The sequence below is a fragment of the Primulina huaijiensis genome, chromosome 6 (assembly GCF_012295235.1).
Source record: "Primulina huaijiensis isolate GDHJ02 chromosome 6, ASM1229523v2, whole genome shotgun sequence".
Lineage (NCBI taxonomy): Eukaryota > Viridiplantae > Streptophyta > Magnoliopsida > Lamiales > Gesneriaceae > Primulina > Primulina huaijiensis.
The window spans coordinates 14,362,404-14,383,798 of NC_133311.1; the positions used below are offsets into that span (position 1 = coordinate 14,362,404).

Sequence of the window (21,395 nt, forward strand, 5' to 3'; positions counted from 1 at the left end):
ATATAGAGAGTATATAGTGAGTGCTTGTGAAAAAAGTTGAGTGGACAAATATATATCCTAAATGATCGGGAAAACCTGAGTATTTATAGGAGAAAATATAATGATGACATTGTTTTCAGTACCCTGCTACTCCTCATGATCAGACGGTTGCCCACGTTATGCCCTCTAACACTATTGCGTCTGAAAACTCATATTGCTTCTAGTCTTGTCACATCGTCCCACTTGCATTGATTGATATATTACTGATTTTGAGGCATAGCGATCCATTCTTGTGAGCCCAAAGTCGATGCATATCCCGAGATGTTTGGGCAGTAGTCATGATGTGAGGGTACAGATAGGGTCCCAGATTCATTATCATAGCCTCTTTACACTGCCCGGACTATTCTGGAAGCTAGCACAGGATTGTACAAATATGTGTTGGTCTAATCGGCTTCCCTAATTGTTGCATACACATGGATGGTTTATATAAGAACACTTTTTTTTACTTGGATTGGTTCTCCCCGTGGTAGCCCCAAGCTCCCGATTTCTTTAATATGTCCCGAGTCCGAGGATGACGCGAGCTCTTTCCGGAGCATCACGAACATATAAGTGCATATTGATTGTTACATGGTCTTTGATCCATTGGTTAAACAAAGTAGATTGTATAACTCTTGAACAAATATAATTTGAATTATCTCGTGTCAAATAATAGATAAATTAATACAAACATAATAAATTTAAGACTAAACCCATAAATTTTATAATGCGAAAAATGAATGCGCTCATATTTTTGCCTTGGGAAGAGTAACATTAAATTCTTAAAGTATTAGTATTGAAACGAAATGGCAGACACGTTTTATTTTTTTTTTCCATATTAAGTTTGTTTATAACAGTTTTATGATAAAATCATCATGTTTGACTTTGCATTTTACATTTAATCTAGCTTAATCGTTCCTTAGTTTGCTCTGTAGAGAACACTGATGACAAGATACATCGACTCATTTAGTGAAGGATTATGTCATATATAATAATGTATTAAATAAATGACTCTCCCGTCTCAGTTATATATATTTTATATATTCTTTTTTGGTTTTCTTAAATATATAATCACGTTTCTATATTTAATAATTTTTTTTTACTAATTTTTTCAAATATTTTTTTTATATGTGTGAAAAAGTTATATATTTAATTAATATGAATGGAGTATATTGGAAACATTTATATGAAGGAATTATGAAGATCACACGTACACGGTTGTCGACAACGGAGACAGAGAGTTGGAATCAATTATTTTGAAGCATTTCAAATCAGTTGTCTTTGGTGGAGTGCAATAATGCGCCACTCAATTAGTGGATTCACAGCACATTGATTGCTTTAAGGGAACCACAAATTAAGCATGACTTAACTACATGTGGTTTTATTTCGTACATTTATGGAAAAAGTGTCTTTTTATAAATTGAACCGACATTGTGATGTCCTTTGTATCTCATATGTGTTAGAAAATTATGCTGTGAATTGGTTGACAATGGACTCATACAGTAATTTGACTTGATTATTTTCGTAAAACGAGAATAAATATCAAGCTATTGTAATATGTAAGGATGTAAATGATCCAAACCAAACCAAATAGTATCAGGCTTGAACTTGGTTCATTTATGATTGTTTGAGGCTCGAGCTTGGTTCGAGCTCCATTCGAGCTTCTATTATCAGGCTCGAGCTCGATTTGTATTGAAATTACTAAGCTCGAGAAAAGCTCGAGCTCGGCTCGTTAAAAACTCGTTTATCATGTTAATCAAGCCGGACTCGAGCTTGATTCATTAATAGCTCGTTTATCATATTTAACAGCCATGTCTTGAGCTCGACTAGTTTTCGAGCTCGTAAAGTATATAATTGAGTTCGAGTTTGAGCTTGATTTGAACTTGTTAAAAATTAAATCCAAGTATGAGCTAATTTTAAATCAGACATAAAAATATAAATTTATTCATAAATAACCAAAAAGACAAAAATAACAACTAAAAAAACATAAACTCATTATATTATTGAACATCCCAAAATAATACATTTAGCATCCAAATAACAAATATTTGTCATACATTGATATCACTATATAAATAACATTGCAATAATTTCACTACTTTAATACTCCATTCGTCGTGTTTCAAATAAATTTTATTTTTTAATCAATATAAATTCATTATATTCAATTTAATATAATATTTTAGAATAATAATTTGTAAAGTCACTCAACGTATATATGACTTGGTGATATAAATTTTTTAGAGAAAAAAGAATAATTTGGTATATTTCTGTTAATTTATTATGTTTTAAATAACATTTTAGTATAATGATATGCAAGTAAGATTAAAAAAAATGTAATTGTGACTATATGGTGTAAATTCATCTTGTTTTCAACTATGTTTTGTGTACAATTCCTTCCATTGACATTATTAGTAATATTTTTATTTGTCAACTCAACAAATGAGTCAAGTTCGAGCTTACGAGCCACCTAAACGAGTCGAGATCGACCTCGAGCTCGCGAGCCAATTATCGAATATGTTTGCGAGCTCACGAGCCAAATATCCTTAGGCTTGAGTTTGGTTTGATTAAATTTTCGAGCTTAAAATCGAGCTTGAGCTTGGCTTGATATGATTAACAAAAGAACTCAAACGATCTTTTTATCGAGCTGAGCTTCAAATAGCTCGTAAACGATTTGGTTCATTTATATCCCTAGTAGTAAGAATCCATTGCATAGTCGTCCATACGTGGATCTGGACTTGAGGCATGAAAGAGTGGTATTGGATATGGATGACCTGGAGGAACATATGGCAAAAATGATATGTAGGACAAATTATTACATTTATGAGAGTCATCTTTCGAACCACATTTGGAATATTATTAAGTTACCTCTAGAATAGGTAGAAGTCAACTTCATATTCTCGACAACGGTGGCTAAAAGGGTTAGGCCGTGAAAAGGACATTGTATTTTGAAAAAAAGAGGTGATTATGTGATGCCTTTATCCTATATGTGTTAGAAAAATATGTTTGGATTAGTAAATAATATGTTACAATGAACTCTTATAGTAAAATGGATTAATAATTTTCTTAGAGTAAAGACGAATACAAATTTGTTGTTACATGAGTCCATTGTGGAGTCACGTAGCACAGCTTAGGCCAAACCCTCGCATGCTAGTGATATGTTCCAAATTGGTTTAAAATAAAATTTACAATTGTTCATACAAAACCTTGAGTTAAATATTTTGGTAAAAAAAAATATTAAAAAATATTTGTTATAGAGGTCCATTAATTTCACTTGTACTTGGACTCGGGGTGTGATATATATTTTTTTATATTTAAAATTATATAATCTATTTTGTATATCATTTTATATGAATTATATTCTACTAATACTGTTATATCACATATATTTAGTTTGTTGTCATGAGTGTAATAGGTACTTGAAGAGTAAAATTTTAAAATACAGTATATTAATTAGGTTAATTGGAGTACACCCATACTATATATATAAGGGGAAAAAGGTAAAAATTAATTGTGTAAGTTAAATTTTAGTCCTCCTATTAGTTAAAATAAGTCCTTAATATAATAATTTGGCTTCTTTATTCCTTTTTATTCGGATGTAAAAAAATTTTAGAGTGGGTAAATAAGTCTTTTTAATACAAATAGACATAGTTTGCAGCTTATGTTGTGTGAGCAGCTCCAGTGAATTTTTTGATCAAACAAAGTACGTAGAGCAACTAATAGATAAGTGCAAAAACATCTCAATATACAGAGTAAATAAGGTCAATGCAAATATGATCAAATCAGGTAAGTAAATGACTGAAAGTAAATAGAGATAAGCATTTGTTTATGGATATTTGAAGGCAAAGATTCTACTTATCATTTTTTGTATCCAAAGTAATTCCACTACAAGAAAAAACCAAATCAACAACGCACATACGACAACGGTTTTAGTAAAACCGTTGTCATATGCTTTTTAACAATGGTTTTCGTGAAAACCGTTGTTGTATGTGCGTTTTTTAACCAAAAGACAACGGTTTTATGAAAACTCTTGTCTTTTGGGGGGTCAAAGACAACGGTTTTTAGGGTCAATCACAAAGGTTCTATAAAACCGTTTTCTTTGAGCGTTTTTTAGGGTTCTTTGAGCGTGTTTTTTTGGACAATCGACAACGGTATTTTTGGACAAATTAGCGACGGTTTCAGTAAAACCGTCGCTAATTTAAAAATAGCGACGGGTTTGCTTAAAATCGTCGCTAAATTTAGCGACGGTTTATAATACGTCTCTATATATAGCGACGGTTTTAAGTAAAACCGTCACATGTTTTAAATTAGAGACGGTTTTAGCAAAACCGTCGTTAAATTTAGCGACGGTTGTAAACAAAACCATCGCAAATTTAAAATATGCGACGGTTTTGCAATTAGCGACGGTTTAAGCAAAAATCGTCTCAAATTGTCTATAAATATATGCACTTTCGGTTCATTTTCCTCCACACCACTTCACAATACTTAAAATTTTTCTCTTTTACACGATTTTATCACTTCACAACACTTAAAATTTTTCTCTCTTACACGATTTTAGTTTCGATTTAGGATAAATTTTTTCGCTTTTGGCAAACCGTCGCTAAAATTATCGACGGCTAAAATTAGCGACGGTTAAATAAACTGTTGATAATTTTAGCAACGGTTTTGCATAAATCCGTCGCTGAATTTTTCATCAAACTCATTCATGGTTTCTCTATCTTTCGTTTTGATATTGTCTACTTCTGAATAGCCAACATCAACTTGTTTTCTTAGTTCTGGTCATTTTCTTTGCATAGTTTAGTTAGTTTCTCCCAGATCTCGTTTGATGTAGAACATATTTTAATTTTACTGAAAATATTTTTATCTAAAGTTTTATAAAATATATCTATGGCCAAATTGTCCTTCTTATCCTCGGCAGTCCACTCCATTCTTCGTTTCTCGATCATTTGTGGAGCTTCGTCTAATATGGCTACAAGAGTGTTGAATTTTAAGATCTGCATGGGTCTATCAGTTATGACATACACACAAGTCATCGTCTTGAGCTTATAAGTGTACATCCATTCGGATTTTCCAGTCATCATAATCTTCTTTGAAAAACATGAAAATATTATTGAAAGAAACGATAATTGTATATACTCAGATATCGTAAAAACCCACTATAATACCACTTGTTAGGATTGAAAAGTAGTTTAGAGGGGATGCATAAAATTTTTAATACAAACAGATAGATTTTGCAAACTTAAGCAGTGTGAGCAGCTCAAGTGAATTTTTCGATCAAACTAAGTACGTAGAGCAACTAACATATATGTGCGGAAATAGCTCAATATACAAACTGAACAAGTTATACACGAAAATGATAAGATCGGGTAAGTAAAGGACTGAAAGTAAATAGAGACGATGGTTTCTTTATGGAAGTTCGAAGGAAAAGCTTCTACGTCTCTCTTTCTTCTGTTTTCAGAATGATTCCACTAGAAGATTTGATTGCCAACTGTTTGTACAAAGTCATTTCAGATAGGTTCACTAACCTTATTGAGCTGAAACTCATAGATAATATTCAATCAATTCAATCTGTTTAGAAAAACTTTTCTGACAGTTACAATGATTCTCACAGTACAATACAGCTCGTGTAAATAAATAATAAATTACAATAAAATTATTTAGTGGATGATCTTTAAAAGATCTGATATAACTTTTCAGTGTGTTCAAATCAGCATGAAATAAGACTTTAAGTGATGCTAAGAATTTAGAAATGATTTAAAATGATTGAGATTCAGAGTAGTAGTTGTTGTAATTGTTTCTGATGCATTCCCCTTTTATATATGATTATGCAACGTTCATAAATATGGACGATACTCACAATCGTACTGGATACCAATTAACCTTGCAGAGAATTCCATGTGTTCTTGTCGTCTTTTCAAATATAGTACTGGGTAATTAAATTTTTTTGGAAACTAGCTGATTAAAGCAATCAACGTGTTTTTTATTATGTTACAAAGAGATAATATATGTCCTTGCTGATTGAATTTCAATTATATTCAAAGATAAATGTCTGTTGTACTCAGAGAAAGTTTTCAGATCAATTGATGATCATCTCGGAGAAATTTAGATCAGTTCAGATTAGTATCGTTCTTAGGGGTGTTCATTAAACGGTTTACACCGAAAAAACCGACCGGACCATAAATTTTGGTTTTTTTGGTTCGGTTTAAACGGTTTTTCGGTCGATTATGGTTTTGATTTTTTGTACTTTAGGTTTTTCGGTTCGGTTATCGGTTTTTGAAATTTTAAAACCGAAAAAACCGAACCGACCATTTAAAATATAATAAATAAAAAAAATTAATATAATTAATTTAATAAATCATAAAATAATTAATATAAGTAATTTCATTAGGTTTTTTTATTGCTTACAATTGTCATAGCTATATTTTTTATTATTTTATTTTGATGTTTGTGAGATACTTAACAAATTTGTTACAAGAATTATAGCTATGCCTGTTTTTGATTACTTTAGTTTAATTTTTTGTAAGATAATCAAAACCAATTTGATTGTGGTTTTTTATTATATTTTTTAAAAACTTATAACGTACAACTTCATTTATAACTAAATTTATTACACAAACCGTAATAACCGACCGGAATAACCAAACTGTAATACAAAAAAACCAAACCGGACCAAATTAAAATGGTTTGGTTTAGGATTAAGCATTCGAAAAACCGTAAACCAAAAAACCGAACCGAGGTTTATTAAAACCGAACCAAACCGACCGTTGCACACCCCTAATCGTTCCGTTCTATTGTAAGCTCATCAGATCAGTTCTTTCGGATCAACGCGATTGTTATTTTTTTATTTATCCAATTTAGTCTTAATATATACTTGACTACCTAATAAGATTGTATCAGTACCATTGTGTTATAAGTTTATCAGATTATTTCTTGATATGGCTCAGTGTCCTCGTTATAATACTTCATATCAGATAATTTCCTTGAGGGATCTGCGATTATCAATTCAGTTAAATCGGATCAATTTATATCACCAAAATTTAAATCCAATTTTATCTCAAAATTTTTAATATTTAATATATTTTCGTTGAAATACTAATAAAATGTCTGAAATTGCTCTTCTGATACGTTTTTCGCCATAGTACCGATACATCGGTAGATATTTCCATCGCGGCGTCTTTTTAGTTCTTTTTTCTCCATAGTGCTAAAATAGCATCGGTGTTGGTGACATGACTTCTGGCATTGTAAGGCCCGAGATGTTATCATTTTAATCCGAGATTATTTAATTTATGAATTTTGGAATGTTGAGTTATATTCCATGATTTTACAATTCCATAGGAGTGAAATTGAAGTAAAAAGAGTTGTGAGGACCAAATTGCAAATAGTGAAGATTTCAGAGGCTAAAGTGCAATTAGGGATTGAGTGGGACACTTGTCACACCATGCATGAGATATATCTATATATTGTAATTCCTCAACGTTTTCAGAAGGAGGAAACCGAAAACATTCTCTGGAGAAATCCCTCAAACTTCATTTTGATTTTGAATTATGAGTTCACAAGATCCGTCTATCAGAATTTGAATCTGGACACAGTACCGTGTTCCTCTCGTCGACAGCTTCAACAGGACGTAAGTTTTATTAAGTTTTATCTTGATTCAAAAATATGATGTTGGAGAAATTGTGATTTGATTATTATTATGTATACTGGGAATACTGGTAATCGTAGAAACGAGACCGGATCGAAAAACAGACTGTTTATGCGATTGTTATTATTTGTCAGATTATATTTGAATGAAATGATACAGATTTGAGATTGTGGAATTATGATTGTATTTGTTGAGATTATAAGTTGCTGAGATTATTTATTGATATTGAGTTGTCGAGGGTGTGTCGAGATTGTACCGTTATGCCGTCAGAATTTGATAAGATTGAGATTGATCAATCATGTCGTGATTTGAGTTGTATATTGATATGGTACTTCTCGAATGTCATTTCAGATTGACAGATACAGTCTTGAATTCAGAACTTCCAATTCTTAAAGAAAAAGATTTCCACTTCTAATATATAGGCTATGCGCTTTTTAATTTACTTAATTTCAGTGTGGGTAAGACTTTGGCCAGTACTAATGCGACTTNGTGTGTGTATTTGCAAAGATTTGAATTTAACTCTCGAAATTTTGGCTCAAAGAGCTAATAAAAACAATTTATGAGATAGATAAAAGTTAACGAATATAAATAATATTATTTTATGTTTATTTTTTTACAAAAAAAAATATTGAATATATCATCATATATAACTACAAATATTATATCCACATTAAAAATTAGCATGTTTTAGGGGGAAAAACTTTTTTAATGCATTTAAATTGAAAAAAAATTAATGGAAGAAAAAGAGTAGTGAAAACTGCATTTTTGTTCTTATAATATAATTTTGTTACTACGTGATTTTGATCATCTATATTATCAAATATCAATTAGTCATCTATCTTTTGATTTTTGGCAATTTTAATCTTTTTTTAATTGAAAATGTTGATTTGACACTACACATACGTCTGTGCTATATCAGCGTTGAATCGGTGCCACATCGACGCCAAATCTGAAAAAGAACTAAAATTATCAAATAAAGGAAGATTTCGGACTAAAACTGAAATTTGATAATATAGATAACCAAAATCGGGAAAAAAAAAAGAAAATACATATAAAAAAAAAAAAAAAGCAGTTTTCCCAAAACAATATTCATGTTATGGAATTATATGAAGTTATGAATAAAATGGAAGAACATTTGCTAGAGTTCTTGGATCTTAAATTAAGTGTGTAAAATAAATTTGTTTAGGATAAGTATAGTTCTTTGTGACCGATGACCAAATGTATAACACAAAATGTTTCCACTTTATTAAAGAAATCAGCCTTCTTGCTTCGAATTAATTGAAACTACATAATGTGGGATTTCATGACCATTCTTCAGACATTCGCAATCTTTCATATGTGAATTTCCATTTATGCCCTTCCTCTAGAATGTTGCTAGCGAGCCAAGCTTGCTGACAGCCTTGTCGATAGTTTTCACGATTGAAACGATATCTGTCAGCAACGATGTTACTCCAACAATCATTATCATTTGCGGCAAATTCGCCCATCCTTCGCAAGAATCAGATTTTAGTAAGTATTATCATGTTCTCGGACGCGATTATTTAGAGCCTTTCCACATTCTAAACATAGAAATGAAAATGCCTCTTGAAAGGTTGCTCATACTTCTTGTGTATCTTGTAGTAATATTAAGCCAAAAGTATATTAATTGAAACTCAATGTCGATTTTTTCGATTTCACCTTGTCGACGTTTGTAATGTTAACGAAAAACCTATGGTTTTAAGCGTAGTAAATTATTTAAAACTAAAAAAGTTTTATTAACACATGGTTTCTAACCATATATTTATGTCACTATTTAAAAAAAAAAAACTAACACATGGGAACCATTAACCAAATTCAACTCTTGATGTGGTAAATTTAATTAATTGACTTTACTTGAAAACCACACACTATTGAAAACTACACACTATTGACAACCACTTGACATTCTTTCTTATGGCCAGAAACAAGATTAATAATTCTGATTTGGCAATCTATAAGAACTTTTAGATTGGAAATCTATATTCGACTATTGTAATAAATTCATTTTTTTTCCTAATAGATAATTAAGAAATATATTAGAGATTTGAGCTTAAAATCAGAAGATATTACCAAAAATTTAATTAAGGGGTGACACACACACACATATATATACTAGCGCAACTGCGCGCACATACGATACGTGTGTATAAAATAATAATAATAATAATAATAATAATAATAATAATAATAATAATATATTTAGTATTATATTAGAGATTTGAGCTTTGGAATTGGTGCAGCACCGAGAACTAGATAGATTTAGAACTTAACCTCGTGGTCTAAGACTATCCAAGGTAATTCTTCCAAAAAAACGTCCAAGAATTCCCGCACTATTGGGGTGTCTTCCAACTTGAGCTCAATTTCTTCATGCACTTTGTTCATTGCTAGGTAAATTCTTTCCCGATTTTATGGATTTCCAAGTCTGAGAAGCAGAAAGAATGTATTTCTGTCTCTTGACATTGCCATGATACCTGATTTCTTCTAGGTTCGCGGTTTGGAGTTTGAAATTCTTACTCCGGCAATCTGCTATTGCACTGATCTTGGATAACCAATCCTTCCATATGATGACATCGAAATCGACCAAAATGCTTGGAATCAAGTCGGCATTGAATATATGCGAACTGATACTGATTTTAATCTATCTTGAAATTATCACAATTACTATCTCAAAACTGAAAACTCATATAAAATCTTGGAACTTAACTCAATATCAATCTATAGCCTATTGATTTAAATCCCAAAAATTATAACTCAGTCGTCATAAAATAAAATCTTATTCAACCTTATACGAATGAAATTAATCCTCAATTAATTCTTGTGTTAAATCTTACTTTCAACAAGACAATGATCTTAGAGAGCTCCAACACAAACTATTTTTATTGAATGTCTTTCTCTTTGAATCATTCTTAGTACCGTAACAAAAGTCAAAACTTATTACACTGTATTTTCCTCAATATCAAACAATATATCGTAACTTATTTTATTCACATAAGGTCGTAGCATATTAATCATCCCAAAATAATATTGTAGGACCGAGTGCTTACCACTTTACCAAAAGCTGTAGCTGGTGGTAATGATGCAACTCAAATATTTTAAACCGCACAGCAACTCAAGCACCACGGTTCGATCGCTCTACCTAGCAGGGACAATTATTGCACCCAACAAATATAAATTTCTAAACCTGAAGATGTTGTCACCGGACTTCATTTTAAACAAGATATTCCAAAATCATATATATTTAAAGTTAACGTTTAGCATTCTTAAGAACCCAAATTAATGTTCACACAGTTAACTATTGCCCAAAAATCAACTTCTATATTGGAATATTCAAAACTTATTATAACTCTTATCTCAGATTTTCACATACTTGTTTTTTTCATAAATAATTTATTTTTCCAAATCAAATATTTCATCTTAAATTAGAAGCTTAAGTCAACTTATCTCAGATAGATGTAATCCCAATAATATATGTCAATACTAATTATTTCCTTAATCCAATTCCATAAAAATCCGACGAGCACTACAAGAAACGCGTTGAACGAGATTTTTATGAGAAATTTTCCAAAAATGGAATGTTTGGAGATAAACATATGGATTTAAAGCATATGTCAAGAGGAGTTTAGAACAACTGACGAAGTCGAATTTGGAATTTCCTTCAGAAAGTTATAGGATATACGAAACTTTCCTAAAACAGCAAAAACGCGATTTTGGTGGCCTAAACGAAAGAGTTTTGTGTTTTCGGACCATTCCTCTCAACTTTGTTGCGGATATTACTCGTTGGGTTGTTCAGGAGGGGACCGCATCGGCTCTTTGCATAATCTTGTCGTTTTTTTTTTTTTGGCAAAATTTTTTCCAAATGGATTATGAACCTGGCGGCTCTGATACCACTTAAATGTCACACCCCGAGACCGGGGTTAGTCGACCCTGGCATTATTCAACAATCACATAATTACTAAACAATAAGCCTCGTAGTACAGTATAAACCAAAACCAGTTTATATCATAAATACCATAAAAATAGAATCGTCTTTACAATATTAACTTTGAAAAAGATAAAAATATGCGAAAGCGTTTACAACTTGAATTAAAAACTCACAAGAACATATTCTTAATTAAAATTCTTCAAGCGTCCACTATCAGCCCAAAAACTAGTGTCCGATTCTTCTTTCTCTAATTTTTCTTCTGATTTATCTGGAGAAAGTAGAGTAAGGGGTGAATGATATAGTCGTCACTCAGCAAGTGGGGGGCGTTCGAGCACAACAAACAACATGCAAGAAAAATTCGAAACACACACATTTCATAACATGACTTAAACCACATGCATACCGTCGACCAGACACTGATATTCCTCTACTTTCAATTGTTTGCTGATATCAGTCACTAATTTTTACTCCGATGCCATATAGCGGTTACATCCCCACCGCATAAGGATCATATCATAGTTGGGATTCTCTCCCATATCAAGTTGAATTCTCACAGCGTCAACACATAACTCATGTAACAATCGTAACCAGAAGGGGTAGAAGAAAAATGTGCACTCGATCGAATTTTCAAAAACGAAAAATGCACATAACCGAAATTGAATATTTAAAACAAGCCCACTTACCTTAGACCTTGAAGAAAACATGAATAATCCGAAAATCATAGAAGAATCATGCAACCAACACTTCGAAAACGCATCAGCACATCGCCTAGAAAATCAGCCGTCTTGAAAAGTTCATTGCGCCTTATTGAACCATTGGATCGGACTCAAAATTTCACAGTATGTTTAAATATAGTAAACTAAATTATGAACGGTGGAGATCGGGTTCCAAGTACCCAAGAGAGAGAAACAAATTTCTGAACTTGGACAGAATGTTGATGACTCGTGCAGAATTTGGAGATGAATTTCGAAAATTTGATGTGTAAATGAGGTGCAAATTCTGAATGGGAGCTTCTCCTATTTATAGAGGGGTGGCTACTATCCTTATCGTATATTATCTCCTCGTTTAAACTTTTGAATTAAATCTTGAATCTATGATATATTATCATCTCTTATCTATCTCATTATCCTTATTAATATATATATAATCTTTTCAACTTTGAATTTATATCTCAAAATTTACCTGCTTATATCCAAAAATTTCTTATTTAATTTATTAGATCATGATCTATTTATTTATCCCAATTTCAAAATACATACACAATATTATCTTAAATTTCGAGCTCCAAAATTATTGTACACGATATAATTATCCACACAATTTTAAATAAACTTGCAAATCTTACATCTTAAATAAAATAATGAGATAGATACCTAAAGATTGAATAATCCTAGCACACTTAAATTACAAAAATATTATCACGATTATAAAATCTTGGGTTTTACAACATACATATATGATATCTCTAAAATCTAAATATGTGTGTGTGTGTATTTGCAAAGATTCGAATATAACTAGAGAAATTTTGGCTCAAAGAGCTAATAAAAAAAATTAATGAGATAGATAAAAGTTAACGAATATAAATAACATTATTTTATGTTAATTTTTTTTACTAAAATAAATATTGAATATATTATCATATATAACTACAAATATTATATCCACATAAAAAAGCAGCATGTTTTAGGGGAAAATAAGTTAATGAAAAAAAAAAGAGTAGTAAAAACTACATTTTTGTTCCTATATTATAATTTTGTTACTTTGTGATGATTTTGATCATCTATATTATCAAATATCAATTAGTCAGGCATCTTCTGATTTTTGGTAATTGTAGTCCTTTTTTAATCGATAATGTTGATATGACACTACGCACGTCAGTGTCACATCAGCGTTGAATCGGTGCCACATCGGTGCCAAATCTAAAAAAGAACTAAAATAACCAGATAAACGAAGATTTTGGACTAAAACTGAAATTTGATAATATAGATGACTAAAATCGTAAAAAAAAAAAAGAAAAAAAAAAAAGAAACATACATATCGAAAAAAGCAACTTTCCCAAAAAAATATTCATGTTATGGAATTATATGAAATTATGAATAAAATGGAAGAACATTTGCTAGAGGTCTTGGATCTTAAATTAAGTGTGTAAAATAAATTTGTTTAGGGTAATTAAGTATAGTTCTTTGTGACCGATGACCAAATGTATAACATAAAATGTTTCCACTTTATTAAAGAAATCAGCCTTCTTGCTTCGAATTAATTGAAACTACATAATGTGGGATTTCATGACAATCTTTCATATGTGAATTTCCATTTATACCCTTCTCCTCGAATGTTCCTAGCAAGCCAAGCTTGCTGACATCCTCGTCGATAGTTTTCATGCTTGAAACGATATCTGTCAGCAACGATGCAACTCCAACATTCAGTATCATATATTTGTGGCGAATTCGCCCATCCTTCGCAAAAATCAGATTTTAGTAAGTATTTCATGTTCTCGGACATGATTATTAGGTTTGTGACATGGTGGTTGGGAAAGGGTGATTTGGTCATGGTATCAATGCTCCATGCTAGTTGTTTTAGAGCCTTCCACACTCTAAATATAGAAATGAAAATGCCTCTTGAAAGGTAGCTCGTACTTTGTATATCATGTTGTAATAATAAGCCAAAAGTATATTAATTGAAACTCAATGTCGATTTTTTCGAGTTCGCCTTATCGAAATTTGTAATGTTAACGAAAAACATATAGTTTTAAGCATAGTAAAATATTTAAAACGAAAAAAGTTTTATTAACACATGGTTTCTAACCATATATTTATGTCACTATTTTTTAAAAAAATANATGATATCTCTAAAATTTAAATATGTGTGTGTGTATTTGCAAAGATTTGAATTTAACTCTCGAAATTTTGGCTCAAAGAGCTAATAAAAACAATTTATGAGATAGATAAAAGTTAACGAATATAAATAATATTATTTTATGTTTATTTTTTTACAAAAAAAAATATTGAATATATCATCATATATAACTACAAATATTATATCCACATTAAAAATTAGCATGTTTTAGGGGGGGAAAAACTTTTTTAATGCATTTAAATTGAAAAAAAAAATTAATGGAAGAAAAAGAGTAGTGAAAACTGCATTTTTGTTCTTATAATATAATTTTGTTACTACGTGATTTTGATCATCTATATTATCAAATATCAATTAGTCATCTATCTTTTGATTTTTGGCAATTTTAATCTTTTTTTAATTGAAAATGTTGATTTGACACTACACACACGTCTGTGCTATATCAGCGTTGAATCGGTGCCACATCGACTCCAAATCTGAAAAAGAACTAAAATTATCAAATAAAGGAAGATTTCGGACTAAAACTGAAATTTGATAATATAGATGATCAAAATCGCAAAAAAAAAAAAGAAAAAAAAAGAAACATACATATAAAAAAAACAGCTTTCCCAAAACAATATTCATGTTATGGAATTATATGAAATTATGAATAAAATGGAAGAACATTTGCTAGAGGTCTTGGATCTTAAATTAAGTTTGTAAAATAAATTTGTTTATGGTAAGTATAGTTCTTTGTGACCGATGACCAAATGTATAACATAAAATGTTTCCACTTTATTAAAGAAATCAGCCTTCTTGCTTCGAATTAATTGAAACTACATAATGTGGGATTTCATGACCATGCTTCAGACATTCGCAATCTTTCATATGTGAATTTTCATTTATGCCCTTCCCCTCGAATGTTGCTAGCGAGCCAAGCTTGCTGACAGCTTCGTCGATAGTTTTCACGCTTGAAACGATATCTGTCAGCAACGATGCAACTCCAACAATCAGTATCATTTGCGGTGAATTCGTCCATCCTTCGCAAAAATCAGATTTTAGTAAGTATTTCATGTTCTCGGACGCGATTATTAGGTTTGTGACATGGTGGTTGGGAGAGGGTGATTTGGTCATTGCATCAATGCTCCATGCTAGTTCTTTTAGAGCCTTTCCACACTCTAAATATAGAAATGAACATGCCTCTTGAAAGGTAGCTCGTACTTTTTGTGTATCCTGTAGTAATATTAAGCCAAAAGTATATTAATTGAAACTCAATGCCGATTTTTTCGAGTTCGCCTTGTCGAGGTTTGTATTAATGTTAATTAAAAACATATAATTTTAAGCGTAGTAAAATATTTAAAACTAAAAAAGTTTTATTAACACATGGTTTCTAACCATATATTTATGTCACTATTTTTTAAAAAAATAACACATGGGAACCATTAACCAAATTCAACTCTTGATGTAGTAAATTTAATTAATTAACTTTATTTGAAAATTCAACAATATTTACAACCACTTGACACTATTGACAACCACTTGACATTCATTCTTTCTTATGGCCAGAAACAAGATTAATAATCCTGATTTGGCAATCTATAAGAACTTTCAGATTGGAAATCTATATTCGACTAGTGTAATAAATTCATTTTTTTTCCTAATAGATAATTAAGTGAAATAAATATTTAAAATTATTGCCTCTCGATGAAAAAAAATATATATTGGAGATTTGAGCTTAAAATCAGAAGATATTACCCAAAATTTAATTAAGGGATGACACACACACATATATATATACTAGCGTAACTGCGCACACATACGATACGTGCCCTTCAGCCTGCTTAGCCGAGAGATGGCATTTAAGGCGTTCATGGGTGATTTTTATGAATTTATGTTTCTGAAGTTGTCTTCGGGAAATCCTCTGTTGTTTAATTTCTCTGGTATATCTTTTGTAATTCCTTTTATGTTTTGTAAAATTGCCATAGCTGAACTTTATATTCATTCTTATTCTGGAAATTAAATACCTCCTTTTATTAGTTCAGTAAATCGAATATGGTATATCGGCTGGAAACCAATAACCTCCATGTGTGCGAAAGCCACTAAGGGAAAATTTGGTAAAACAATGCCACGTATCAGATTCAATTTGTATTCCAAGCCACAGATGGTATCAGAGCCATGTAAATAGTTTTGGTTGATGATTTAACACTGTTTNAAATTGAGTGGGTTGGGTTGATAAAATAGCAGTCTGTTTGGAGGCGGGCCAAATGGGATGAGCCCGTTTGGGTTGCGGGCCAAGACGGGGCGGGCTGGCCCATCAAATTAAGGTAGAATTTTATATTTTTAAGTTTTATATAAAAATTCATATTTCTTCCTTATTTTTTCTCCAGCGCCTGGCCTCTATCACTCTGGTAAAATCTCTACTTTTTTTTGAAGAAGTTATGCTCTACAGTCTCCTCCATTTTTCTATAATGTTTAACTCGAATTAATCCAGATTTATCGAAATAATATAGTAAATAAAGTAATTATGTGTATTGTTGTACACATAATATTTTCTGAAATTTACAACCGTCTGTTTCGTCGACTTTCTGTTATCTTTCAATGTTTCTCACTTTTTAAGAAAAGGAGGATGGTAAGAGCTAGGTGTCTTGTGCTGATAAACCCTTAAAATCGTTAATTTTTGTTTTCTTGTGAAGACAAACCCTTAAGAAACAGGGAAAAGTGTATACTAAAAAAGATTTGGAATTCACCTTTAAATGTTTCATTGTATTTACGGTTGGTGAGATTACATGAGTTAATTTCTTCTATGTTTATTGTAATACTATTTAGTATTTTTTTCTTAAAAAAAATTAAGTGGGTGGTGGGTTAGGCTCGGTTGGCCATTTTTTGCCCGCCACCCCTAATGGCGGGTTGCAGTGGGTGGCGGGCCCGCCAGCCCATTTTGACATGTATATTAGCCGGACTAAAACTAGAGAAAATGCAAATTATAGCAAAATATATGAAATGAGGGTTATTGTATTACTACTAATTAAATATCAAATTTATTCGTAGTTCATTATATTCGAAAAAAGAAATAACTAAGGATTTTGAGCTACCAGGGTTTCTAAATTGGTTTTCGAATCAAGAACATTGCTCAGGCCAGAATAAAGTGATTCTTCATTTGTTGTATCTCCCTCCGTTGATGTTGGGAAACACTTGGCTTCAAAATCTGTGAAAAACTGGAACTGATCAGCATCACAAGTAGAATCAGAATCTGTTGCTACCGATGAATATTGTGACCTGACTACACGTACCTTCATCATTAGGATTCACTCGAATGCAATGCAATGCATTGCAAGCATTTAAGAATAATAATTTGACAGTGTCACTTGACAACTTGTATCAACTTTTGAAGCTATCATGAACCGCTTTTAATGCTATCTACCGCNTATATAGAAGGCTTTTCTTCATGAGTACAGGAGTACTGCTTCTATACAAATGAGCTTTTACCCAGTTCTAAAGTACTTGTAAGTCATTTTAACCACCCCTAATACATTTTTGAGTGTCTGACTGCATATAAAGTCATTTAAACCAGCTCAAAAGCATTGGTTTCTTATATAATGTAGCTTTTTCCCCATTACAATAAAGATTTCTAAGGGCTATCAAAATTGAATTTACTCTTGATTATTTATACTTCAAATAAGAGAAACTTTATGATCCTAACAAACCAATCATTGTATGAATGCAAATAAGTTACCACGCACATATTACAGAAAAATATAAAATGGGTCATGTGAATTTGGTCTATTTTGATTTATGATCCTATAAGTCATTAAAATTTGGTTCTTAATACCATGAGTTAATGGCTTCTTTCATACGATTATCCCTGTTTTGACACGATCTCATCATTGATCGACATATGATATCCGGTATCATATATACTAGCACTTCGACAATGGGGTTACGTTGAAGCGCAAAAGAAGCAGATTTTTGCAATAAGACCAAACTTTGATAACGAACATGATCAAATGTCAAAATAAACCAACTGATAGAAATTTTAAAAAAATGTACATAACGAAATTATGAGGAATATAAATCAGTACGTGTTGATATTTTTATTAATGATTTATCAAGAATACGATTAAAATACCAAGTATAATATAATAATATAGGACAATATATAAATAAATAAATAGTCAAACACATGAGTTCATGAGCTACACAGAAGGTGTACACAAACAAACAGGAAAATGAACATATACCTTCCATGAAATTTCCAAGATTTTCCATATCTCGAGCAACAAGTCTGTGAAGATCTTCACCAGCCCAGACAGGAAACACAATTATAGACACCATCACACAAATGGTTGCACCGATGACCACACTAACTAGCCTATCTTGAACCCATTTAACCATCTCATCCTTCTCGAAACCAGATACAGATACTAGACAAAATGTCGCCATGAATATCGTCGCCCCATAATCGTATCTAGCCTTCACTTCTGGAAAAAACCGTGCATACGTCGTTGCTACAGCTGTCATGTTACGTATAAAATGTATATATCTATGAGTACACTGTATGAGATTGAAGAACATAGGAGTAGCTAAAATTTTATGCTGATTACGGTTGGTTCTAGTATAAAATAGTGTAAAATTTAGGAAAGATTTACATGAAACCTAGAGGTAATTCTGTTAATCGAACGAAAAAATGTATCGGTAATGACTCTTGCTTGACGCAAAAAATGTACCTTGTATGAAGACTAGGGTTCCAATAGTTATGGGCTCATATGTTTTTCCAGTAAAGTCAGCCAAGTGATGTGCTGCAACACCTAGCCCACATGCTATTAGTGTACCCAAACCTCTGTTTAAAATTTTTCCAAGTGTTGCTCCTGAAATTATCAGGGTGATTCAGTTACACACACCTCTGTTTAAAATTTTTAAAAAAAAATTCGAACTCAAGCTCATCAATACAAGGCAAATCAATTTCAAGAACATCGGTAGATTAATCACAAGCAGAATATTAATCACGATGCAGTGCCTCATGATCAGCTCAAGTCAATATCAAATTTACTGAATTTAATGAGTTATATCACTAGCTTAACCAGAAAGAGTTGGAAAGGGCCGTATCTCGGCGACCACCAGTGGATATCCAAGGTTTCGACGTTTGAGCTTGGGGTGGTCGTGTCAGAGCAACCAATGGAGGAAGAAAAAACTTCATCCATAAAGGTAAATAAAGGCCAACAATTCCCTCGCAAGTCCCAGCAACTCGAACTTCGCCAAAATCTTCAATCATCAAGGCAACTCATAGCTTCGGTGGTACTTACGTAGTTCTAATTTGGTTTAGGGAACTGAAAAAAAAATCATGGAAGGAAGGAGTCGAGAAAATGGATGGGCTTGCATGGTCTGGCCGGAAGTATCACTCAAGCTCAAGTCTGAATGTCAAAAGCTCAATTGTTAAGATTTATTGTTAAGATTTCCAAAAAAAAAATAAAAATTCAATATGAGATACATGTAACGAATCGCTAATCTTGAATATGCTACATTAGCAAAATAGCCAACTTACCAACAGAGAATTCAAAAACGGCAACAACAGTCATCAAAGTCCACATTGAAGAAAGTACTTCAAAATCTTTGCTATAAAAAGGCTGGAAATAGCAAAATAAAGAAACCAAAGTGATTGTCAACCCAACTTTCATTGAATGGATCACTTTTCTTGGATCTTCGTTGGCCATCTCTTTCGCTTTCGCCAAAAAAATTTCAATTTGTACCGATGGTTTCCCTGAAAAACCCTTGATCCATAGCAATCCAATCTGGAAAAAGCTTGGGTTTTTCTTGTTTCCTGGTTCCATTTCCATTGTTGCATGCATAAAAATGTAACCAGATTTGCATGAAATATTGTGTACTCATGCGTGGGATTATATATATATATATATATAGAGAGAGAGAGAGAGAGAGAGAGAATTCAAACATTAAAATGGGCAGTTTTTGTGCCACATGCAGATGCCGGAGATTTCAAGAAAAGCAGGGGGCTGCAATAGCTTGAACTTTCGTGTAAAACTAATATGTTGAAGCAAGACAGTTGTCTTTTCTGCTGTTTAAAATTTTATGTCTAATTTTCGTGAAAACAAAAATTACATGTTCCGGTTTAAACGAAAATTCGATTTCTGACTATATGAAATCGTCAAGCATCGATATTTATAACCCTAACCATTGTCCATTAACCACCAGAGGTGAATCAATATATATAGGATCCTGTTAAAGGGATAAATAATGCAGGTTTTGTCACGTCCCGATACCGGGGTGAGTTGACATCCGGCGTTGTTTTACAATTATTCAATCGTAAATCAACAAGTCTCGTAGTACAGTGTACAACCAAACCAGTCTTTTTCATAAAACATATATTGTCTTTACAACGTAATCAACTTAACAAACGAATGGGGAAACGAACAACGTAAAAATAAAAGATAGCCAAATTCCAAAATATGTCTTGATCAACTGAAACCTTGTTACCATCCCCAGAAATTCATTTGCTCTTCTTCTTCAACTTGTTTTTCATTCTTATCTGGGAGTGAGAGGTGTAAGGGTGAGTATTTTGTTAAATAGTACTCAGCAAGTGGGGGCCGATCGATCATAATAATACAAGGATATACATATATAGATCATAACAATTCGAAATTTGTCGTGTCTCAACAAACGTCGGGACAATAAATAGACAAAATGATAGACATGACATAACTTATATATATTTATGTAAATATTAAATAAATTTCATGTCACAATAATAATTCATAACAAAAGTCAAGACCTGATATTAACCATGAGCAAACATAATTTATCATATGTATATAGACATATCATATATTATTCGTATTGCACTGTTACTTTATCTTATTATCCATGGTGTTACTGATCAGTCCTCTATATGTAATTCCTCTAAGGGGTGAGCCCATCTATCGGTTATTATTACACACCGCATCATGGCCATAAACT

At 31.8% G+C, this 21,395-nt stretch overlaps 1 protein-coding gene across 1 annotated transcript; it reads right to left on the reverse strand.

Annotated features, from left to right (window-relative positions):
* Positions 1-15,236: 15,236 nt before the first annotated feature.
* LOC140979107 (aluminum-activated malate transporter 2-like) lies at positions 15,237-20,281 on the reverse strand. The gene is made up of 5 exons (XM_073444456.1): positions 19,969-20,281; positions 19,154-19,294; positions 18,668-18,940; positions 17,522-17,634; positions 15,237-15,662 (listed from the first exon to the last, which is right to left on the reverse strand). Exons 1-5 carry the CDS (start codon positions 20,270-20,272, stop codon positions 15,237-15,239), a joined length of 1,257 nt encoding a protein of 418 aa, XP_073300557.1. The 5' UTR covers positions 20,273-20,281.
* Positions 20,282-21,395: the final 1,114 nt, after the last annotated feature.